The following is a 24,808-nucleotide window of genomic DNA, read 5'->3' on the forward strand; positions in this document are numbered from 1 at the left end:
TAGAGAGTTCCAGTTGCCCAGGCCAGTTCTTTTTTTTTTTTTTTTTTATCAAAGCATTGCAAATATATATATATATCAACAGTTGTCTTTCCCCAACCCCCCGCCCCCTCTATTTTCTCAATTTCCAGCTTCGAAGTGAACAAGAGACGCGGAATAAGCTCATTGAGTCAGACCTTAACAGCAAGTTGCAGAGTGGACTCTTTAAGAAGTAAGATGTTTGGGACAAGGCCAGGGAGGTGGTTCACAGGCAAAGCACATGTCTTGCATGACAGGAGGCCTTTGGTTCAGTCTCTGGTACAGCACAATATAAATGTCTCTCTCTCTCTCTCTCTCTCTCTCTCTCTCACACACACACACACACACACACACACACACACACAATTCAAAGATATTTGGGGTTGGGGCCAAATATAAATGACACACACACACATGATTGAAAGATATTTGGAACTAGGGCCAGGTGGTGGCACACCTGGTTGAGGACACATGCTGTAAAGTGCAAGGACCCAGGTTCAAGCCTCCAGTCCCCACTTGTAGGGGGAGGTGTTTCTCAGGCATTGAAGCAGGGCTGCAAGGTATCTCTCTGTCTCTCTCTCTTTTTAATTTCTTTATTGGGGAATTAATGTTTTACATTTGACAGTAAATATAATAGTTTGTACATGCATAACATTTCCCAATTTTCCATATAACAATACAACCCCCACTAGGTCCTCTATTCTCTCTCTTTTTCTCTCCCTTCCCTCTTGGTTTCTATCTCTTTCTAATAAATAAAATATATACAAAAAAGATATTTGGGACTTGAAAAATGTGATGATTTCTACTGTGTGTGTGACACTTATCTTAAGAAACTCTGTTTGATCTTGCCCATATGGTATGTAAATATGTGGGAATGGTTAATATGTGAAGAAGACACTGAGACACATTTAAACCTAGAAGTGAATTGAGACTGTTTGTAGCATTTCTATTTTAATAGTTCAGGATATTTAGTCCCAGCTGTTCTTGCTCTAAGTTCCATGAGCTCAACGACCACATCTTTTTTGTTTACTACCGTGCTAATAATTAGTAAGCATTTGGCACATATTTAGTAGTAGACTTTTAAAAAAATATTTACCTGTGGATCAGCAAGGCAACTCACCTGCATAGTGTGCCTCATTTGTCATGTGCGTGATCCAGATTTGAACCTTGCCCCCACCACACAGGGAACAGCTTTGGTGCTCTGGGTATCTTTCCCACTCTCCCTCTGTCTTTCTGGGGGGAAAAAAAGTTCAGAATGGTAAAGCGCTGATGCTGACAAAGAAAATAATAAATACATACATAAATAAATAAAATATATACTTGTCCCATCAGCACAGAATTTGCAACTCTCATTTTCTCTGTGTTGCGCAGTTATACTTTAAAATCAAATAATAAATCTTTTTTGCTTTAAAACCACAGACATAGAAGAAGAATGCAGCTATAAAGATGAACTCAAATATATTTCTATTGCTTCTACAGAGAGGTTTATAGAATCAGTCTTATTTCACCTGATTGTTAATGAACTGAAGAAATGGTTTGCAGTTTCTGTGTCACACTCAAATTGCCATCTATAATTTAGCAAAGAGAAGATGCTCTATGAGGAAGAGACCCCCAAGTCCCAGGAAATGGAGGAAGAAAATAAAGAATCCAGCAGCTCCAGCTCAGAGGAGGAAGAAGGTGAAGATGAAGCTTCAGAGTCAGAAACTGAGAAGGAGGCAGGTAATACAAAGCTGTTCATAGCAAAGGCCCTTTCCTCGCATGACTTGTGGCGCTCAGTGCTTGTCAGAGAGCCTTCCCTGTCTCACAGGACTCAAAAGAACTTTTAAGTCTAGCCTTCAGAGACAAGATATCAACTTGTCACTGAAAGTGTGCTTGTAAAAGATAGAAAGTACATTAGAATATGTCTGCCAGTTCCTGTGTAGCTATATGGTAAAGTATAGAAAGAATTCTATTCTTTTTTTCCTCCCTAGAGTACTGCTCAGCTCTGGCCAGCTTATGGTGGTACTGGGGATTGAACCTGGGACATTTTGGTGCCTCAGGCATGAAAGTCTTGAATAACCATTATGCTACCTCACCAGCTCTAGAAAGAAGTATTATGTAAGGGAACCAATTGTTCTGACCTCAGATTGGTAAATGGTACAGAGACTCAACTTCCAAAAAATTCCACTTACTGAGAGGTTAAGGAGATGAAATTCTGCAGAGGCATTTTTTTGGTCAAGTACCTGTAACCAAACTGTAAAAATCTGCATTTAATTCTCATTTGTTTGCTTCCTGGAACAGAATCCTCAGATCTTTTTTAAATCCCTTCTAATTATGTGATTCCCTTCCAATTCCTGAGTCAAAGATTGAAGAAAGAACAAAATCATGACTCTTATTGCTACTACATGGAATATTATTATTATTATTATTATTATTATTATTATTATTTGGGAAGACAGGAACCCCAGCAGTGAGAGTATGATGCTCAGCATGGCCAGACCAACGAACTACAAAATATGGGCAGGAAGACAGTGAGAAAAGAAATACTGGGTCTTACTGAATAGTGATTTGACTGCAGCAGAATAGTTCTTGTAATTGGGTGCAGGTTGGGATAATTAGAAGCTCATGATAAATTAAGACTTATAGTACCTATGTCTTACAATCACTGACTTATTATCCCTGCAGATCTGAGTCTATAAAAAGATGAGATGTGGGGAGTCGGGCTGTAGCGCAGCGGGTTAAGCACAGGTGGCGCAAAGCACAAGGACCGGCATAAGGATCCCGGTTCGAACCCCGGCTCCCCACCTGCAGGGGAGTTGCTTCACAGGCGGTGAAGCAGGTCTGCAGGTGTCTATCTTTCTCTCCCCCTCTCTGTCTTCCCCTCCTCTCTCCATTTCTCTCTGTCCTATCCAACAACGACAACAACAATACTAACTACAACAATAAAACAACAAGGGCAACAAAAGGGAATAAATAAATAAAATAAATATTAAAAAAAAAAGATGAGATGTCCCCAGGTGGTGGTGCACTTGGCAGAACACACATTACAGTGAACAAGGACCCAGATTCAAGCCCCCAGTCTCCACCTGCAAGGGGAAGACTTCACATATGTTTAAGCAGTGCTGCTGGTGCCCATCTGTCTGACTCTGTCTCTACCTCTCACTTTCTTCTCCGTTTCTCTCTTTGTCTCTATCCAAATTAAGTTTAAAAATTAAAGAAAAAATATCTTTTAAAAAAGATGAGATATTTTCAGCTAAATGATCAAATTTGAACGGAAGAGGTACATATTACATTTATATTGGAGTCTGTGTTTTCCTCTGTATTTCTCCATAGCTGGATACTCATAAAGAAGATACTTAGCTCATTCTGTTTTGTGAGCTCCAACTAATGAGGCTTGACTTTACTGACATGGTTTCTCTCACTTATGGAAGAACACCGCCTTTCTTTCTGTCTCAATCTCTGAGGCTCATTGATCTCACCAAAGGAAGTTAGGCACCATTAGTTTTATAGAGAAGACGGACACCAGCTAAGTTGGCAGTATAGGAGCTGACCCTTGACTCATCAGACTTGAACTTTTATTATGTTTTAAAAAATTTTTTAATGTTTTTTAAAAATTTTAATTAAAAATTATTTATTTATTATTGTATAGAGACAGAGAGAAATTGAGAGGGAAAGACAGAGGGACAGAGAGACACCTGCAGCCCTGCTTCACCACTCGTGAAGCTTTCCCCCTACAGGTGGGGACCAGGGGCTTGAACCTGGATCCTTGTGTACTGCAATGTGCATGCTTAACCAAGTGCACCACCGCACTTAATAATAACTTTTATTATTAAGCAGGCACAGCTTTCTTGGGAGATGGTAGTATCATTCCTATGAAAATTTATAAATACCCATCTTTTTCATATTTTTATTGAGGCCTTATATGTTCTGGGCTTCAAGTATTTTCTGAGATTAGTCTCTGGGTTTGCTCTAGGCCATTTTGCTAGCTGCCAAGATATTGAAGGAGTAAGAGGGAGCCACTAGAACTGCAATCACTGCTTTATGATACCCATGTTCAGCTCTCTTGTTTTCTGCAGTCCAGCCTCACAATTCTATTGCTGTCAAACTCCGACAGCATCCATCTGATCATGCCGCACCTACAAACAGACATTTTTTGTGACTGCCCTCCTTGCTTCAACTTTGCTTTCAGAGTAAATTGCAAACCCTATAGCCTGGCCTTCAAGATCCTTTACACTCTAGCCCCAGCTGACCTTCCCACTGCTATACATAGATATGGATAGAAGCCAGCCAAGCTGGCTTGCTTGATTTTCCCAAGTATGCTCTTAGCTTTCATTTATATGTGCCTTTCTTTATGTGTTTCCTGTAAAAGCAACCAAAAAAGATTGCTTCACTGTTTTCCCACTCCATGAAAGTTGCTCCCCATTTGTATTCCACCAGCACTGCACAGTTGCCTCTGCTGTAGCTCTTACCATTTTGGTTGGGAACTCTAGAGTTATCGCTGTACTCCCAGGTCTCAGCATAATACATGTGACAACACAATGGCAAGCATTCATATCCAGTCATCTTTTTGTTGTAATTTCTAGGGGACATGGGAGGTAAGAAAGGAATACGCATGAATTAAACACCTGTCACACAGAAGAGATGAATGTAGACAGTGATGTTCACTCAGAAGATGAGCCTTCATTTGTGTACTCTAATAAACACTCCATATTCGTATAGTGCTTTTACTTTGCTACACATTTAGATGTTTTTATTTAATCCTTGCAACCACAGTCTGAGGTCTGTATCTCCACTTTTTAAAAAATATTTATTTATTTATTCCCTTTTGTTGCCCTTGTATTAATATCACTTTTTAGAATAGGACGTTGACATTGTTGGAGGTCAGGAAATTAGGTTTTGTATCTGGCTAGTGGCTTGCCTGAGATCCTGACACTAATCAGGGATTCCTCGGAGTAGCAGAAACAGAGTGAAATGTAGGAATTACCTGTCTAAAGAGTGAACCCTCAAGTGGTGGCAAGGGATGACATTTCCCAGGGAGAGATTGTAGAGAAAAGAGAGCACAAGGATCCATACAAGGATCCTAGTTCGAGCCCCTAGCTCCCCACCTGCAATGGGGGGGCTGGGGGGGAGTGCTTCACAAATGGTGATGCAGGTCTACAGGTATCTTATCTCTCTCTCTCTCTCTGCCTCCCACTCCTCTCTCAATTTCTTTCTGTCTTATCCTATAATAATAATAATTTTTTAATGGCCTCCAGGAGCAGTGGATTTGCAGCGCCAGGCTCCAGCGATAACCCTGGTAACAAAAACAGAAGGAAAAGGAAAAGAAAATAAACAAGTAGAAAGAAGAACCTTGGGGCTTACTATGTTTAGGAGAAGTAAAGTGAGTAAAGAAAGCAGTGAAGAGAGAACTTAGAGACACCACAATGTTTATTTCTGCATCAGAAAACCTGAGGCAGGAGTGAGAGGGAATGATCAAGTACAGTAAAGCAATTAGGCAGTCACTGGTGATGTTAGTGGTTTAGTAGCATGATGTTGGCAGAAGCCAGATGGTTTCCTACTCATTTCTGTAGCTCTTTGCCAACTCAAATTTTACTCATTTCTCAAAGACCAGTTCAAATCAGTTTCCTTTTATTTTATTTTTTGTCTCCAGGGTTATCGCTGGGGTTCGGTGCCTGCACTACAATTCCACTGCTCCTGGAGGCCATGTTTCCAATTTTTGTTGACCTTGTTGTTGTTATTATTGTTGGATAGGACAGAGAGAAATTGAATATTGTAAGTTAAAATTATATATAGAATTTTAGCACTTAAACCTTAATAATACAAAGGAGTGGTTCATCCTTAAAATAGGTTTATTGAGTAGAAACCCTTCCTGTTTTGTCACTGCTCCATACCAAACAATAATAAAATTGTCAGCCCAAGGGCTATGGTGCCGCCTCCTGTTCTACAGATTCTAGATATAGAAACCCATTGGGCTACCATTGATAAACCATGTGACAGTTTTTTAAAAAATTATTATTATTATTATTTTTTAATTTAAGAAAGGATTAATTAACAAAACCATAGGGTAGGAGGGGTACAACTCCACACAATTCCCACCGCCCAATCTCCATATCCCACCCCCTCCCCAGTAGCTTTCCCATTCTCTATTCCTCTGGGAGCATGGACCCAGGGTCATTGAGGGTTGCAGAAGGTAGAAGATCTGGCTTCTGTAATTGCTTCCCCGCTGAACATGGGCGTTGACTGGTCGGTCCATACTCCCAGTCTGCCTCTCTCTTTCCCTAGTAGGGTGGGTCTCTGGGGAAGCTGAGCTCCATCATGTGACAGTTTTAAGCCATGGCCTACCTAGCTGTCTAATGCTGAGAATGTATCTAACAAATTGGGATTCCTATTTTCTCATTGATCAATCAGGATTTTTAATTCTTGCCCTCTAAGTCACTATAATACTAAAGACAATGCTCTTAATTGTGTGGCTCAATGCCTGGCCAATGTAAGTCACATTAAACATTTGCTGTTTTTAATGTTATTCTTTTTGTGAGTATTGGGAATGTCTAAGACATCCTTTAAACACTATCTGAATATCTTCATCTACAAGAAATCTGTCTAATTAGCCAGATATGAAAGATTTCTAGAGTAATGAGTTACCAGAGACTCTAAACCATTTGTGGGGCCTTCTCATACCAACATTGGGTTTGACAATGTAACATTAACCAATATGGTACAAGCAGAGACTGGGAGCATGCACTGAACCCTTTTTCCTACTTGTAGAATCCTGTTGCCTTGTGATACATGGCTCACTTGCCCCCCAAATGCTGGCACCACCAAAAAGGGGAGTAAGGCTACCCAGGGCTTCCCGATCCCCAGATGAGTAACACCTGTGTTTCCTTATGTGCACTACCATAATAAGAAGGGAAAATCTTTCTCAAAAGAGTCACTCCCAAACTGGTGATTAAGCCAACCTTGCATGCCTGGGATAGACCCCACTTGGTCATGATGAACAGTCTTTTTAATATACTGCTGTATCCAGTTGGTTAGAATTTTGTTCAATATTTTTGCATCTATGTTCATCAGAGATATTGGTCTGTAGTTTTCTTTTTTGGTTGTGTCCCTGTCTGCTTTTGGTATCAAAGTGATGTTGGCTTCATAGAAGCTGGAAGGGAGTATTCCAGTGTCTTCAATCTTCTGGAAGACTTTTAAAAGTAGAGGTATTATTTCTTCTTTGAAGGCTTTGGAGAATTCATTTGTAAAGCCATCTGGTCCAGGACTTTTATTGTTGGGAAGGTTTTTGATAACTGTTTCAATTTCATTAGCTGTGATGGGCCTGTTTATATTATCTAGTTCCTCTTTATTTAATTTTGGAAGTTCATAGGTATCTAGGAACTCATCCACTTCTTCGAGGTTCTCTAGCTTGGTGGCATATATTTGTTCTTAGAAGCCTCAAATGATATGTTGAATTTCTGCAGTATCTGTTATGATATCTCTCTTTCATTTATGATATGATTTATTTGAGTCTTCTCCCTTTTTTGTTTTGTGAGTCTGGCTAAAGGTCTGTCAATTTTGTTCACTCTTTTGAAGAACCAACATTTACTTTTGTTGATCTTTTGTATGGTTTTATTATTTTCAGTGTTATCTATTTCTGCCCTAACTTTAGTTATTTCTGTCCATCTGGTTGCTCGAGGGTTCCTTTGTTCTTCTTCTTTTAGGTCTTTATGATGTGCAATCAGGCTGCTTGTGTTTTTACTTATTTCATAATGTGTGCTAAGGGCTATGAACTTCCCTCTCAGTACTGCCTTAGCTGTGTCCCATATATTTTGATAGCTTGTGTCTTTGTTGAACTCTCGGAACACTGAGTTCTTCTTGAACTCTATAAACATTTTGATTTATTCCCTGATTTCCTCTTTGACCCAGTAGTTGTTAAGTAGCAAACTGTTGAGCTTCCACATTTTGGGACTATTACTAATCTTTTGTTGATTGTTAAGTGTTAGTTTAATTATGCTGTGGTCAGAGAAGATGCTTGGGATGATTTCAATGCTCTTGAATTTGCTGATGCTGTCTTTGTGGCCTAACATATGATCTATCCTTGAGAATGACCCATGTGGACTTGAGTAGAATGTGTATTCCAGTTTCTTGGGATGAATGACTCTGAAAATGTCCAATAGTTCTACTATATCTATTTCCTCATTTAGTTCCCTCATTTCTTTATTGATTTTTCTGCCTGGATGATCTGTCAAGTTGAGAGAGTGGGGTGTTGAAGTCCCCTATTATGACTGTGTTGCTGTTAATATATTGCTGTAGCTCTTTCAGTGGATATTTGATGTATTTAGATAGCTTCCCATTGGGTGTATAGATGTTAATAATTGTTAAGTCTTCTTGATTGACTGATCCTCTGAGCATTAAGTAATGTCCATCCCTATCTTTTTAAATTCTATTTATTTTAAAGTCTATCATGTCAGATATGAAGATATTTGTTCCTGCTCTTTTTTGTGGGCCATTGGCTTGTATGATAGTTTTCCATCCTTTCACTGCAAGTCTGTGTCTGTGTTGTTGAGTTAGGTGGGTTTCCTATAGACAGCATATTGTTGGGTTGAATTTTCTGATCCATCTTCCTACTCTGTGTCTTTTAATAGGTGAATTCAGTCCATTGATATTTATTGATATCAAAGATTGAAGATATTTTTAATGCCATTCTTGTAGATTTTTAAAGTGTTCTGTTAAATGGCATATTTATGGTGATCTGACTGTTTATAGGAGACCTTTCAGAACTTCTTTCAGGGCAGTCTTGGTGATTATTGATTCTTTCAACTGTTGCTTGTCTGAGAAAGTTTTTATGCCTCCATATAATCTGAATGACAGTCTAGCAGGATACAGTAGTTTTGGTTGAAAGCCTTTCTCATTGAGCACTCGATATCTTGCCATTCTCTTCTGGCTTGTAGTGTTTGTGTGGAGAAGTCTGCTGCTAACCTTACGGGTTTTCCTCTTTAGGTGACTCTTTGTTTTTCTCTTGCAGCGTTCAGGATCCCTTCTTTATCATTCTTTTCCATTCTAAATATGATGTGTCCTGGTGTCTTTAAGTCTAGGTTAATTCTGTTTGGGACCCTCTGGGCTTCTTGAACCTTTATGTCTTTTATGTTGTCTAGACTAGAGGAGTTCTCAGCTGTTATGTCCTGCAGAATGCTTTCTTCCCCTCTTCTCTTTCTTCACCTCCCTCTCTTCCTCTGGTAAGCCAATAATGGCGTATATTGTTTCTCTGCTGCTCCATAGCCTCACCTCCGGAAGTCCTCAGATTATTTCTTTTGAAGTCATCCCATGGGTCTCTGTTGTTGTTTTCAGTAGCTCTTAGTCTCTTTTTGAGATCTCTTATTTATTTTTTTAGTTGTCTCTAATTTGTCCTCCATCTTGCTAATTCTGTCTTCAGCTTCCTTTATTCTATTCTCTCTACCCTCTACTGTTTTCTGGAGTTCATCTATTTTGTTACCTTGTTCTTCTACTGTTTTAGCTTGTTCAGCTAGTTGTGTTCTTAGCTCAGCTATTTCAGCTTTCAGCTCTCTAATAACCTTGAGATAATTGGTGTTTTCTTCCAGAGTCTCATTTGTTGTTTTTGCATTTCTGATGACAATTCTTTCAAACTCTTTACTCACTCCTGTGATTATTTCCTTAAGTAGTGTTTGGATGTTGACTTCATTATTTTGTGCTTCAACCTTTGGGAGGCTTTTAGCTGGACTCTTGTCCTGGTTCATTTCTGTAATATTTCTTCCTGTTGTTTTAACCATTCTATATAGTATGTTATGAGGTCCCTCTTCTGATAGTTTTCAAATCACTCTTGCCTGGATTGATTTGTGTCTAAGTAAGGTACTTAAAGGGTTCACAATTGTAGAAACAGTTGTTTCAATATTATTTTAATCCCTGAGTTGGAGCTCAGTGGCTTAAAAGCCTCTTTTGTGCTTTTTCTTCGCTGTAGGCTCTGGAATCCTGAGGGCTTTTAAACTATAAGTAAGCTTCTTAGCTTAATCCCTCACTCTGGTGATTTGGTGGGTTCCTGAAGTCATTCTAGTTCTGCCTTGTTGCAGTCCCAGATTATCTCCCTACTCATGACTTTTCTTGCTTCTGCCAATTAATGTGTGTCTTCTAACTTCCTCTATGTCATCTTTCCTTTATATCCTCCCATCCCAGAGGATTTGCCTCTCCTCTGAACTGCTAAAATACTTGTTGATCTGAGTCAAATTATACATAGTCTTCTGTTGTTATAATTAGTAGGCATCTTATTTCTTCTATTGATTTTAATTACCTAGAAAGTGAACTATATCTTAGACATTTTATATATGTCCTTCCTGCCCTCCAAAAACAGCAGATATTCAACATGTAGTTACAGATAAATCTTACATATGGTACATGATATAGAGAAAGTTTTCAATTATGTCCCTGTAATTAGAATTGAGGCCTACCACATCAGGAATACTGTTGTGTTTATTTTCTTATGGCAGCAGTTGCTAGAGATTTCACATTACTTTGATTCCAAGCATCGCATGCCCCTAATAATCTGTTCTGACAATGAGTAAGCCTTTTCTGTTAGCAGAAAAGCACATGTACACATTAAGATAAGATTCTCATATTTGCATTTGTTGCTTCTCTTGTCTTAAATAACAGATAAAAAGCCAGAAGCCATTGTCAACCATTCCAACTCTGAAAAGAAGAGCAGTATCACAGAGCAGATACCAGCACCGGCTCAAAATACCTTCTCAGCCTCTTCTGCTAGGAGAGTGAGTACTTTGGAATTAATTTGGATACTAAGTTTTTCCCTACTGCAGTAACATTCAGTTAGAAAGATCTTAAGGGCATGTTTTGGTAAAGCAGTAAGAATGTATTCTTGTCTACTCTAATCTCTCAGGATGCAGTAACAAAATACTATAGAGCAGCTGGCTTTATTAGATGGGCACTTTAGCTATGCCACACACCCTCACTGTGTGACTTTCCACTGTTGAAATTTATTTCTCACAATTCTGGAGGTTGGAAAGTTCATTATCAAGATGTCAACTGATTCATTACCTGGTGAGGATTTCTCTCTTCCTGGCTTGTAGACAGCCACCTTCTCTCTGTCTTCACAGCACAGAGAGAACTTTGATGCCTCTTCCTCTTCTTATAAGGGCACTAATCTGATGTGACTAGGACTTCACCCATATGACCTCATATGAGCTTTTTAAAAATTTTCTTTTGCCACCAGGGTTATGGTTGAGGCTCTGTGCCTGCGCTATGAATCCACTGCTCCTGATGGCTACCACCCCAACCCCTCCTTTTATTTTATTAGATAAGACAGAGAGACATTGAGAAGGGAAAGAGAGAGAGAAAGATAAGACACCTTCAGACTTGCTTCACCACTTTTTAAATGTGCTTCCTGTAGGTGGGGAGTGGGGATTCAAACCTTGGCCCATGAGCATGGTAACATATGCTCTCAACCTGGTGTGCCACTGTGTGGCCCCTCATTTAACCTTTATTACCCCCACACAGACTCTCTCTCCAAATATAGTAACTCTAGGGGTCAGAATCCCAACATATTACTTTTAGGGGTGGGGGAGAGGTAAACATTGTACTCACAACATTCACCACAAAAACTAGAAACCCATCACTAAGAAAATTTGACTGTGATGTGTTTAGACATCTAGGATATAATAGCCAGGGGTCAAAGGAAGTTTTCAGTTGACTGTTTTCTTTATGTCTGAAATTAAATTAAGGTAAGCTCGAGTAAAGCTTATTGAGCTACGAAAATAAGTAGCATCTAGCATTAGTTGTTTTATGACTACTCGTTTTATTTTATTTTTTGTTTATAATTTCACGAGTAAGGTCTTTATACTTTATGATGGGCAGAGAACAGAAGTAGAAAAAACTTGTAGTAATACCAGAGGTCCCTCCTGCATTTTGCCCAGAAAGTTGAGAAAAGTACTCTTGCCTGTTAGTGTACACCATTTAGTGATGGCTGCTCTAGAAGGTAGGTTAGTCTGGGCATAAAGAATGAATCTGGAATGAAGCTACTAAGCTATATGGCTTTATAGGTATTAACTTTGTGATCATCTTAGCACCTCGCAAATTGGAAAGATGTTATTACAGTTTAATTGTGGAAATGAGAAAACAGTGGCCTGGCTACATAGTTATTCCTAGGAGGACTATGTGAGTCATCAGAGTAGGCTTAAATAGAATGTGACTTTCAGTTGTATGTTACATATTCCCATAGCTTTTGTAGTGACTCTATTTCCTGGGTTTTTTTGTTTTGTTTTTGCCAAATTAAAAAAATATGAAAGCACACATAATACTTACTCCATTTTACTAGGAAAGGGATTTTTTCCCTTCAAAATTAGGGTGGCTCATAAAGAGTTGGTATGATTGACTCTCAAAATCTAGAAGTGATACATTAACATTTAGTGACTGATTAAAAGAAAATATGCAAGTATAAGTTGGAAATGAGTGATATACTATTTTTGTAATATTTATTTATTAATTTTTGGTAGAGACAGAGAAATTGAGAGGGAAGGAGGAGATAGGAAGGGAGGGAGAGACACATGTGGTACTGCTTCAAACTCATGAAGCTTTCCCCCTGCAGATGAGGACCGGGGGACTAAACTTAGCTCTTTGCATACTTAATGTTTGCTCAACCAGGTGTGCTACCACCTGGTCCCCTGTCTATTGTATTTTTACCATGCGAGGTAGTAAAGGTGACATAGCGTCTGGTGAAAAGCCAAAACCTTCTTGTAGAGATCCCTCAGATTTCAGGACTGTTAGCTGATCTTCCAGAGGCCAGTTATACTCTAAACTGATTTTGATGATATCTTTCCTAATTTATGGCTAAACAAAGTAATTAAGGACAAGGAAATCTTGTTTGGTAAGTATTAACTTTATTTTTAAGTGACCTGGTGGGTGATAGACATGTTAATCAGTTTTTGAAAGATGTTTTCTTAGCAAAATTAAAACTCTATGCATACTAACTTTTTTTTTTAAGTTTGCTGGTTGATGATATCAGAAACTTGGGACTCCTGCACTTTAGATCTCATAAACTATTTTCTTCAAATAAGTAATTAGAATCAGTCATGTAGTTGACACCAAAGTAGACAGACCTTTGTTGTTTTTATTGGCATTAATTTACATCAGTTTAACACTTTTAAAAAATATAACTATTTTATTAGTATTTCACTGATTTTCATGATGTAAGCTCTTTATAAACAACAAATACTCAAAAAGATTGTGATGATGGAATTTCTGTGGTCAAGGTTTTTTTTTCACCCTGAAATTAATAGAGATTGAATAATCAAATGCACCTAGTGTATGGAAACATTTCTCTACTGCTCTTTCTTTGCCAACCTTCTTTTTTTTTATTGATTTAATTATGATTGGTAAGTCCATTGGATAAGAGGGGTACAATTCCACACAATTCCCACCACCAGAGTTCCATATCTCATCCCCTCCCTTGGAAACTTTCCTATTCTTTATCCCTCTGGAAATATCAACCCAAGATTGTTATGGGGTGCAGAAGGTGGAATTATAGAAGGTGGCTTCTGTTATTGCTTCTCTGATGAACATGGGCATTGGCAGGTCGATCCATACTCCCAGCCCATTTCTATCTTTCCCTAGTTGGGTAGGGCTCTGGGGAAGTGGGGCTCCAGGGTCACTGGTGAACACTGTTTTATTACAGCACTTTAGGATTGGATCGACCTTCTCGTGGTGCATCCCGTGAGTACCCATTTATTGGGGAAACTGACGATCCTTCCTAGCCGACTGAATCCACATGGATCCCAGTCACTTTCAAAGCCAGCAACAAGCAGACATCAGGCTCAACCTGACGCTGTTGACTGGCTACGGAAGAAGGGCAAACGCTAGAAGAAGAAGAAGGATGCCTTCAGGAAGACTTAAGCTCATTATCATAACTTATAGATGGACATGAAGTCTAGAGAAGTGAAGTGCCCCACTTTCAGTTACATAATGAATCAGGAGAAGGTGTATTACTAAAGCTTGCATACCTCAGTCAGTACTCACTGCACTGGGAGGGCAAATAGTTTGATTTCTCAAGTGACTCTGTCAGGTAGGAGCACTGTGTCGAGACGCTGAGGCTATTTCTGACTGTGGGAGAAAGGAAGCCTTGAGAGGTCATTAGTATCTGCCAGGTGAGGAAGGGAACTTTGGAAGAACACAGCCACGTATTTGTTTTCCTTTTACTGCCTTATGTTGCCTAACTCATCTTAATGTAGAAAATGCAAATAGGTTAAAAAGAATCATCAAGACCTCGCCTCCCTCCCCCTTCCCTTTTCTTTATGTCTTCCCTCGCAGTTCTCCTCCAGCCTTTTTAACAAGCCAGAAGAGCCCAAAGATGAATCCCCATCTTCCTGGAGACTAGGACTCAGAAAGACTGGCAGCCACAACACGTTGAGTGAGGTGGCTAATTCCAGGGAAGCTCTAAGGGACCGAGGCTCTTCCATCTACCGCTCGTCCTCAAGCCCCCGGATTTCTGCTCTACTGGACAACAAAGATAAGGTGCCTTTTGGACAGAGTGTGTGTAGGGGATTCCAAGATAGGTCTCTTCCATGAAAATTCCATCTCAGGAACAAACGGAAATATTTTATGGACCCTTGTTGGTTTAAGCCTTGAAAATCTAAAGTCTTCACAGGGAGATGGATACAGTGACAGTCTCATTAAGTAGCTACTTATTTACTTTACTGAAAAAAAAAAGAGGAGATATCTTTACTTTTGGCATTCCTTATGTTTGTTCTTCCTTATGGTCCTTACCCAAAGCAAAATGTGAACCAGAAACATGAAAAGTTGAACATAACTTAAAACTTTTCTTCTGAAACCAATACCAGTAAATTATTCTTTTGACGTTCATTAACAGAGTCATCTGCAGGACTTTTAATCCTAATGAAATTCAGGCAAATTAGTACAAGAAAAAAAAAGATTAATGCCTTTATTTTTTCAGTAGTTGGTACCTGATCAGGTAGCTTCACAGATAGTTCATCTGCCTATTTATTAAGATGAGTGTATTTTGTTTCTTCATTTTTGGTAGGCCTCACCTGATGCCTTTCTCTGAGGTCAGATCTTCCTTGTAATTATAGTTCCCTCTGTTAAACCTTATGTCTCTGGAGACTGTTCAAGAGTGTGAGTTATACTGGCTGGATTAATTCTGCATCATATCTGTTGTGCATATTCCTAAAAAAAAAAACAAACTGCATTTCAAGAAAAAGGCTAGAGAAGAGAGAGGGTTGATTTCACCCAGAGCTTGAGGGTGGAGCCTTCTATTTATGGGCTTTTAAAGGCTTGCCTCCTTAACAGAGCAGCTGCCCTATGTAATTTGTGCTGTTGTTGTTCTTGTTTTAAGGATACTGAATTTTCTTCTTTTAAATCTTTATTTATTGGATAGAGACTATCAGAAATCGAGAGGGAATGGAGAGGTAGAGAGGAAGAGAGACACCTGCAACCCTGCTTCACCACTCTCAAAGCTTTCCCCTTGCAGGTGGGGATCGGGGGCTCTAACCTGGGTCCTTGCATATTGTAACATGTATGCTTAACCAGGTGCACCAACTGGCCCCCCTCTGAATTTTCTTAATAGAATTATTTCTCTACATATTGATTTTTTTTTTTAGTGGCAGAACTTTAGAATAAGCCTTTAGAAGCTAAACTTTTGTAATATCACTCAAAATGGAATTGCTATTAATCTGGAAATAAGGTTGCATTGCATTCTGCTTTTTCGCCCAAAATGTCTTACATTATGTGATTATTGTACCTTCTTTGTCCTTTATTTGTTTTGATTTTACAGGAGAGAGACAACAAAAGCTATTTTAGTTCACTAGCATCCCGGAGGCTGAACAACACAAGTGACATTGAAGAGAAAGAGAACAGGTAATCCTAATATAGAACCAAGATGATCCTTTTTAACTCTGTAGTGCACAGTCGCTCCACTGCCGTCTTCCAGTAGGTGTTCTTAGCCGACTATGGCTTATTTGTTCCTTCTGTTTTTAGAGCTATGCCAACCCTCTATTCCTTTGCTCTGTCAGTTCTTGACCTTTGGGTTTCAACACAAGCTTACGTCTTATTCCTTGGGAAGTCTTCCCTGAACCATCTCAGAGTGGATTTGCTTTCATTTTTGTCCAAAACCAGGGAGAAAGATAGTAATATTCTTTATATAGCACACAGGTGTATAAACCAGAGAGTCACTTGGAAAATGTGTCTGTTTCTTTAGCCGTTTGCATCGTATCTAAGAGTCAGTGTTTTGTTTTGGTTTTCTTTCAGAGAATCAGCCGTTAATCTGGTGAGGAGCGGCTCCTATAACCGGCAGCTGTGGAGGGATGAAGCAAAGGGAAATGAAACTTCACAGACAACTGCTCCGTCTACCTATGTGTCAACCTACTTGAAAAGGTACCAGATTCAAGGGGGTGGGAGATGGGTTTCCTTCACTCTAGCCATGACCATGTGGGCAATAATTGCAGACCTAACTCTCCACCTAGTTAGCACTCCAAAAATGAGTTGAAAACTGAATTCCTTTGAGATTTTTTTTTGAACGAACATCTTGACTAGTTTTAAATTAAAATAGTTACTAAATTAAAGCAAGTTAATTCCACATTCTCCCTCACAGACTGGAGGAGTCTGTACTCCATTCTCTCACTCCTACTGAAACCTTCAACTGGAAGTAATTTCTGAGCTGGAATGATTTTAAAATCACCTTTCTCCAGATTTTTTTTTTTTTTTTTAAGAAAGGACACATTAACAAAACCATAGAAGAGACAGACTGGGAGTATGGATTGACCAGTCAACGCCCATGTTCAGCGGGGAAGCAATTACAGATCTCATTTTTCTATAACTTACATATATTTATATGTGTTTATGTATGTATATACACACATACATGTATATATATATATATATAGTGTGTGTGTATATATGCTTGTCTATATGGGGGAGGGAGGGGGGATTGTGGACTGGGGAGGGGGTGGGGAGTGGGGACTGATTTGTATGCATTAAAGAAGTTTCATATTGAAGTCTGTTAATTTAGGGACTTGAGTTTTTTGTTTTTTTTATGACTTTAATGGCCCTCAGATCCATCAAGATGTGAAACTCGCAAGTTTGGTGCAGAGAAGGTACTTGGGTTTCCTTCTCCTTTTCTCATCTATATCCCTTTTTCTGCAAGTATTTTCTTTGCTATGTACCAACCAGCAAGTAAAGCACCTTTGCCAGAGCCATTAAGCTACAAGATTCATATTTAAATTTCATTTTTGCTGCTGATGTGAAAGACTCTGATTCTCACTGCTTACTTTGAATTCTGTTTTTTTTTCTTCCACTTGCTTAACCCTTCCAATTATCTCTTCATTCCGTAACTTTTATTATTAAACTTTTTAGGTGATTGTTGGCTACCCTAGAAATAGGCGTTGGCCATAGGCTATTTGTTTGGAATCAAAACTTGAATCCACTTAATAGGGAAAATCTTATGAACTATATAAGGTTAAATTATAGGAGCAGTGATCTATAAAGTATCCACTGTTGTCTTTTACTGTTCTTCTGTTAATGCAGACACGTCCTTTAAGAAAGGCTCAGTTTTGAAAGTACACAACTATAGTTCAGTGATCATACTGAAGCTTTATTATACAAGCTTCATACTCTGTATGTTTTTTTTTAACTTAATGAAACAATCATCTGCTTGTACTCCAATGGTTGGATCCAAGACCAAAAAATTTTTCTAGGAAATGAATATGTTAGGTCTAGAAAAGAAAAATAAAAATTCAGGGCTGTTGATTTTCATGGCCCAAATTATCAGTAAATGAGTGAATAGTATTTAGTTTGACAGATGTAATATGGCATAATTCTAGTGAATGAAAGTCTTAGAGTAGCAAACATGCATAAAGACATGAAAAAAAATCTACAATGTGTTTCACACTGTGGACTTCCTAAGCTAATCTTCTATAACCTTAAAGTAGCTTTAAAATCTTTTAAATGTTCTTTTCAAAAGAAAAGAATCATATGCCATCATCACTTTGGAAAGTGAGTGCGAGTAAACTTTTGCTGTTTGGGGACTATGCCAAACCTTGGCTTACTTTCCACTTTCTAGTTCACCTCTTGTCTTTAGGCAGAATTTTCTTTTAGATGCCTCATTTCCAATGAAGGCTTCATAACGTTTTTGCTCACACCCTTATATATTTCATCACCATTGTAGCCAAGAGGTTCTTTTTTCTTTAACATTTTTTAAAAATTATCTTTATTTATTTATTGGATAGAGACAGCAGAAATCAAGAGGGAAGGGGGAGACAGAGAGGGAGAGAGACAGAGAGACACCTGCAGCCCTGCTTCACCACTTGCAAAGCTTTCCCCCCTGCAGGTGGGGACTAGGGGCTTGAGTCCAGGTCCTTGCATATTGTAACATGTGCGCTCGACCAGGTGCACCACCACCCGGCCCCAAGAGGTTATTTTTTAATAATACAAACATTTTTAAAGATTTTATTTACTTACTAATGAGAAACATAGGAGGAGAGAGAAAGAGCCAGACATCACTCTGGTATATGTGCTGCTGGGGATTGAACTCAGGACCTCATGCTTGAGAGTCCAATGCTATATCCACTGCTCCACCTCCTGGACCACAATACAAGCATTTTTTTTCTGAGGTTGAGATGGTTCTTACCTGTCTTCAGTTTAGTCAAAGAAAAATTGTCTTCTATTGCTCATACAGTATTGCTTTCTAGATTGAAGACTTTAAATTCTCCTAAAGAACATTTTTGTTTTAGGCTGAATGCACTTATCAGAGCCACTTTTTTCCCCCCACTGAGCTTCTTTACTCTTTTCTGCTTTTCCATTTTAAATCTCTAATTATGAAGCCTGTCTAAATCTTTGATTTTACTTTAGCCTTTGCAGTGCTACTTTCATATCAGCTAGACTTTTGAAGTTGCATGATTGTGTTTGTTGAGGATTATAATGTCTAGTAAACTTATCCTAATTTCTATTATGTTCCCTTCATAGCCTCTGCTCTCTTCTTATATTCCAGTCTTCTGCTTTCTCTTGTTGCATCATCTTTCCTCGTCTACATTCCTTCCCTCTTTTGGATGATTGACAGTTGCCTGCTTGCTGCCAGTGACCCAGTTCTGGCTGAAGTGGATCACTCCACTTCCCACTTGTCATACACTCTCTTTGATCTACATTCCTTTTAAGTGCACAGTCTTGGTGGGAAGGTGGTTCTGGGAAATGGTGGGTGAACATGTCCTGAAGAAAGTGACTGTGTGCTATTTTGCAGTGCTTCCTTTGGTAGAGGTAGTGACCCCACAAGTCCCTACATTTCAGCCAATCGCAATTCATCTCCTGCTTCCTCACCCATTGTCATTGGTTCATCTACCTCTCCGGGCAGCCAGGGGCAGCCTGCCTCTTCTTGCCCTGCACCAGTCAGTACAAACACTGCTGCATCTTTTCACCATGGCAGGTAAGGCTTCTTGGAGCCGTTGTGACTTACATGCACCAAAGTTCATGCCTCTCGATTACACATATGAGATTTGAATTGAAAAGAGATTGTGGCTGTAGAACACGTTTGAATTCCTGTGCAAATATTGGTGATTTAAAGAGGATCTGTTTGCTTTCGCATTAACTAGTCAACAGTTGCTTACTGAATAGCCAGTATTTGTCATTGTTCTTGGTTTGGGCATCTACCTAAGATGACTGTTTTCATCTCTCAACAACCTTACTGGTTGTGGTTACAAGTTAAGGATCATACTATAAGTAAATCACTTATTTTTTAAAATATCTCTTTATTTTATTTATATTAATATCCAGTAATTATGAGTAGTAATCTTTTTGGAAGATGGCATACAGACCCAAATTGGGAAGAAAGCTAACTCCTATTTCAGAAAACTCCAATAGCTTTCTGAAAAGACCTAGCCAATGGAAGGGTTGAACTGGAAAGACTATGAGAAGGGGAACATTCGTGTTTGTCTAAACTTTGTTCATTTCATGGTTTCCAACCTTTCTAGAGGGTAGAGTAGTCAGAGTATAATTGTGACAGTGCAGTGGGACTTTTGCTATGATTTTCACTGTGGTTTCTAATCCTGGATGTGTACTTTGGTGTATACAGCAAAAGTCCTCCTGCTTTGGCAAGGACTTGTTTCTCCCACTGGCGGAAAGGCAGTGAAAAATAGAATCTTGGTAATGTTGCCGCAAGAACTTGTGGTGGCTTGGCTGATGTTTGTCAGTTTGCTAGATTTCTTTAATTTATTTTTTTCTATTATCTTTATCTATTTATTGGATAGAAACAGAGATCAAGAGGAAAGAGGAAGATAGAGAGTGAGAGAGACAGAGAGACGCCTGTAGCACTGCTCCTCAACTTAAAAGCTTTCCCCCTGCAGGTGGGGACCAGGGACTCGAACCTGGGACTTTGTACACTCAGCAAGGTGCACCATCACCCCAGTCCCAGATTTCTTTCTTTAAATAAATGGCCATGCATTTGGTTAGGAGAGAGAAATGATGATGAATTATTTATAATAATACTGTATAGTCATGTATAAATTTATTATGCCATTATAACAACCCAAGTGCTTATGAGGAAGAACTGGCCTGTGAAGGGTTAGTAATAACAAAACCGTGTAATTATGTAGAAATGTATTAGGTCCTCTAACAATTCAGTTGCATAGTCATAGTAAATATTATCACCAGAAATGAAGAAAACTGTTACATAGAGTATAATTAAATTTTAAAAGCAGGAGAAATAATAGAAGCCACTATTTGATGAACTCTATTATATACCAGACATTGGATTAGGTCCAGATTACATTGGGGTTTGGTTTACTCACACATAACCAAAAAATCCCAATAATAGTGGCATAAACATAACAAAGGTTTTTTTTTTTTCTTCTCCCTCCCCTCTCTTTTATTTCCCTGTGAGTAGGAATTCTCATCTCACAATCTCCATCCCTCCTCCTAGAAATTTTTATTGTTTTGTTTTTTGCTTCCAGGGTTATTGCTGGGGCTTGGTACAGCACTATAGATCCACTGTTCCTGGTGGCCGTTTTTTTTTTTTTTTTTCATTTTATTGGATAGGATAGAGAGAAATTGAGAGGGGAGAGGGAGATAGAGAGGGAGAGAAAGGTAGACACCTGCAGACCTGCTTCACCGCTTGTGAAGCGACCCCCCTGCAGGTGGGGAGCCGCGGGCTTGAACCAGGATCCTTTGTGCAGGTCCTTGTGCTTTGTACTGTGTGCTCTTAACCAAGTGTGCCGCTGCTCGGTCCGCTTTTCCTCTCTCATGAAAGTCCAGAAGCAGGTAGAGCTGACACACAACTTCAGAGTTGTTGAAGGAGTCAGGTTCCTTCTGTCTTTCTGTTTTGCAAAACTTAAGTAATGACTTCTGTTTCCCTGGGTTGCTTCAGGTCCAAATAGCTGCAGCTGCAGTAGCCACTATGGCTACATTCAAGGCAAGAAAAAGGAGGAGAGAGGATGCCTGTAGACCAATATTTCCTTTATCAAAAGCTCTTGTTTTCTAGCTGTGTATCACTGACTTGCTCTAGCAGTCAGGCAGACCATAGGAAATGTGGACATTTAAATAGGCGTAACTCAACACTCAATAATGCCTGAGTTGAGGGACCAGAGACACAGCACACCAGGTAAAGTACATGCCTTGCCATGTGTAAAACCTAAGCTTGAGCTCCAGAACCCCGTGGCAGCAGGGGAAGCTGTGGTACTATGCTCCCCACCCCACTTCATCTGGATGGAAATGCAGCCTCACAGTGGTGACATCACACATGCACAAGGCCACAGCTCCCTCTCAAAAACAAACAAATCAAAGCAGCGAGAACAGAACTTAAAGACCCTAAGTCCTGCTAGGAAGTGAGAAAAGGCAAATGAATATGGGGTAGGCAACTGGCTGTCTCAGGCACACGTCTGCCGTTTCTAGTCTCATAAAGAAAGCCCTCCGTATGTGTAATACCATTTTCATTTTTTGTCTTTGTTTTTTTTTCTTTTTAAATTTCTTTATTGGGGGCTAATAGTTTATAGTTGGCAGTAAAATATAATAGTTTGTACATGCATAACGTTTTCCACATAGGATAAGAGGGGTAAAACTCAAAAAGTTCCCACCACCAGAACTCTGTATCCTATCCCCTCCCCTGATAGCTTTCCTGTTTTTTAACCCTCTGGGAGTATGGACCCAAGGTCATTATGGGATGCAGAAGGTGGAAGGTCTGGCTTCTGTAATTGCTTCCCCCGCTGAGCAATTTGGACCCAAATGTTTCCAAAACTTCTGGAGCTTTTATAAGTCTGCTCCTAAAAATCCAATTAATTTTAATAAAAATAATTTGATAAAATTTATCCTTGACATTTTTACAACATAAGAAATCATAAAGGGCAGGGAAGATAGCATAATGGTTATGCAAAAGACTTTCATGCCTGGGCCTCTGAAATCCCAGGTTCAACCACCCACACCACTGTAAGCTAGAACTGATCAGTGCTCTGATAAAGAAAAAAAGGAGTGATAAAGAGATCAGTGCTAGGGGGCCGAGTGGTGGCACACCCAGTTATAAGCACACATAGTACCAAGTGCAAGGACCTGGGTTTGAGCCCCCACTCCCCACCTGTAAGGGTTCTGATTCATGAGTAGTGAAGTAAGTCTGCAGGTGTCTTGTCTTGCTCTCTCCCCTCATTTTTTAAATTTTTTATTTCTTTATTGGGAGATTAATATTTTACAGTCGACAGTAAATACAACAGTTTGTACATGCATAACATTTCTGTTTTCCACATACCAATACAACCCCCACTAGGTCCTCTGTCACCCTGTTCCAGGACCTGAACTCTCCTCTGGTTTATGGCAGTGTAGGGGATTGAACCTGGGACTTTGGCACCTCAGGCATAAGAGTATCTTTGCATAACCATTATGCTATCTTTTTTTTTTTTACATTAAAATATATGTGAAATTTCACCTTTTATTTCTAAGTCACAAATTGCCCCTGTAGAAATAGCCTGTGTTTTTTAGACCACACTTCAGGACTGTTCCATTTTATATTTGCATCTAGCTGCCATGTTTGGATTTTTTATGGCCTGATTACTTCTTTTGTTCTTATTCTAATAGAATGATTATTTGAAAGTGAGTTAGTGCAAACATGAATAGGTGAGAAAAACAGATTTTTAGCATTTATGATTTTCATTGCTTCTTTCCATCTCTGTATCAATTTGGATCTCTGTTACCCCAGCAACAAGCTGTGACATCACAAATGATAGCTTTTTGGGTGGAGAGCCAATGGTTGCTCTCAACTCTTTGTTAAGAAACAAAGACCTTGTATTCATGTAAGCGAGTTTAATTATACAGCTTGCAGTTGGAAAGTCTGTATGTAGTTAAGGTTACTTATAGATCTTGCTAGTTTTTGTGTCTCGCTTTTATAGTTCTGAATACAGAGAGTTGGGTGTTTGGTTAAATGGAAAGAGAGCAGTTGCTAAACTAGGGGAGGGAGAACTAAACATACGGAAGCTGTAGAGTACCAGGTATGTCTGGATAATCCAAGAAAATGGTCCTCCCTCTAAGCTAAGGACGACTGCAAAGACTCACTGCCAAGAACCAAGGGGTAGGTGGAAGCGTCGCTTTTGTGTGTAGAGACCTTGCCCTGGTATACATGTGTGGAGACAGATGGTGCCCAGGAAGAACTCTTGCATGTGTCACTGACTGATTTGTGCCAAAGCTAATTTTTAAGCTCAGGCAAAACAAAACAAAAATTTCATAAAATGTGACTTCTTTAATCAAAAGGTGTCAGACTCAATGGGTAGCCAGACTATTATTAGACTTGAGAGCACTGAATTGGGAAAAAATATATATAACCAACAAAATCTGAGCAAGAAAATCCTCCAGTTAAATTGATCTCTAACAGTTCTTCCTTCTGCCAGTGCTTTGCTGGATAGCTTGCCTGACCATTCTCTTCCTGCTTATGGATTTTTTTTTTTTAATTACAGGACCCCTTACAAATCACAGGCTGACTCAACTGCAGAGAAAACAGGAGAAGGTATCTCTTCTAGCACCCCACTCTGTGTGATCACTAACCGCCCTCCGCCCAGCACTGCCAATGGGGTCACAACCGCTGCATTGCTCTCCACTCTGGGAACGGACTCCTCGGTGGAAAGCAGGGAGAGGAGGAGGTATGCTATGCGCTCATTTCACTTGCCAGCTTTTGCTTTGAGGTAGCAGATAAAAGACTGGGTGTGAAATCTTTTCCCCAGCCTGGAATAAATTGATGAAAATTGCCTTTGTACTATAGTAAGGGCTTTGCGTTTTGTCTCAGGAGGATTGTTGGTAGAAGTCTTCATTATTTCTGATTATTTGATAAAGATTCTGATATGGCCAGAGACATATATTGTTCTTTGTCTTAGAATACAGACTATTCTGAGGCATGTTTTCCCACTTTGTGCTGGAGAATTTGAAATTCAGAGAAGGATCTTTGTTTTTATGGGTAATCCCTGCCGCCTTCTCTATCAGCAAAGAAAAGCAATAGTTTATTTAAAAGTGTGGAGAGATAAAACGAGGGTATAAAGTTTTAATTAATTTGAAAAGAATAGCAGAAAAGGACATGAATGGTAGGCTAATGACTGGCTCCTCTGCAGTTTCCTTAGAAATTATGAGAGCACAGGAAGAGTTCCTCTTTTTTCCTTCCTTCCTTCCTTCCTTCTCTCTCTCTCTCTCTCTCTCTCTCACTCTCACTCTCACTCTCTCTCTCACCCACCAGGGCTACCAGTAGGACCTGATACCTACATAACTCCACTGTTTCTAGTGGCTATTTCTTTTTCCTTTTTTCTGTCTGTTTTAATAGAGAGGGAGAGGGAAAGGAGAGACACCTGCAGTACTGTTC

General features: G+C 39.3%; 1 protein-coding gene across 14 annotated transcripts in view; it reads left to right on the forward strand.

Moving 5' to 3' along the window:
* Positions 1–24,808, forward strand: part of PPP1R12B (protein phosphatase 1 regulatory subunit 12B) — a 235,403-nt gene that overhangs the window by 84,742 nt on the left and 125,853 nt on the right. For 11 of the 14 annotated variants that reach the window (XM_060178566.1, XM_060178571.1, XM_060178570.1 and 8 more), the window contains exons 7-14: positions 129–208; positions 1,595–1,734; positions 10,636–10,748; positions 14,299–14,502; positions 15,779–15,861; positions 16,252–16,377; positions 19,235–19,417; positions 23,919–24,101. In XM_060178566.1, the coding sequence (XP_060034549.1) occupies positions 129–208; positions 1,595–1,734; positions 10,636–10,748; positions 14,299–14,502; positions 15,779–15,861; positions 16,252–16,377; positions 19,235–19,417; positions 23,919–24,101 (1,112 nt within the window). Of the gene's footprint in view, positions 1–128; positions 209–1,594; positions 1,735–10,635; positions 10,749–14,298; positions 14,503–15,778; positions 15,862–16,251; positions 16,378–17,055; positions 17,097–19,234; positions 19,418–23,918; positions 24,102–24,808 lie in introns of those variants that run through there. The other 3 variants (XM_060178576.1, XM_007522098.3, XM_060178578.1) reach the window with 2 other exon arrangements.

This window comes from Erinaceus europaeus, chromosome 19 (assembly GCF_950295315.1).
Source record: "Erinaceus europaeus chromosome 19, mEriEur2.1, whole genome shotgun sequence".
Classification (NCBI taxonomy): Eukaryota; Metazoa; Chordata; class Mammalia; order Eulipotyphla; family Erinaceidae; genus Erinaceus; species Erinaceus europaeus.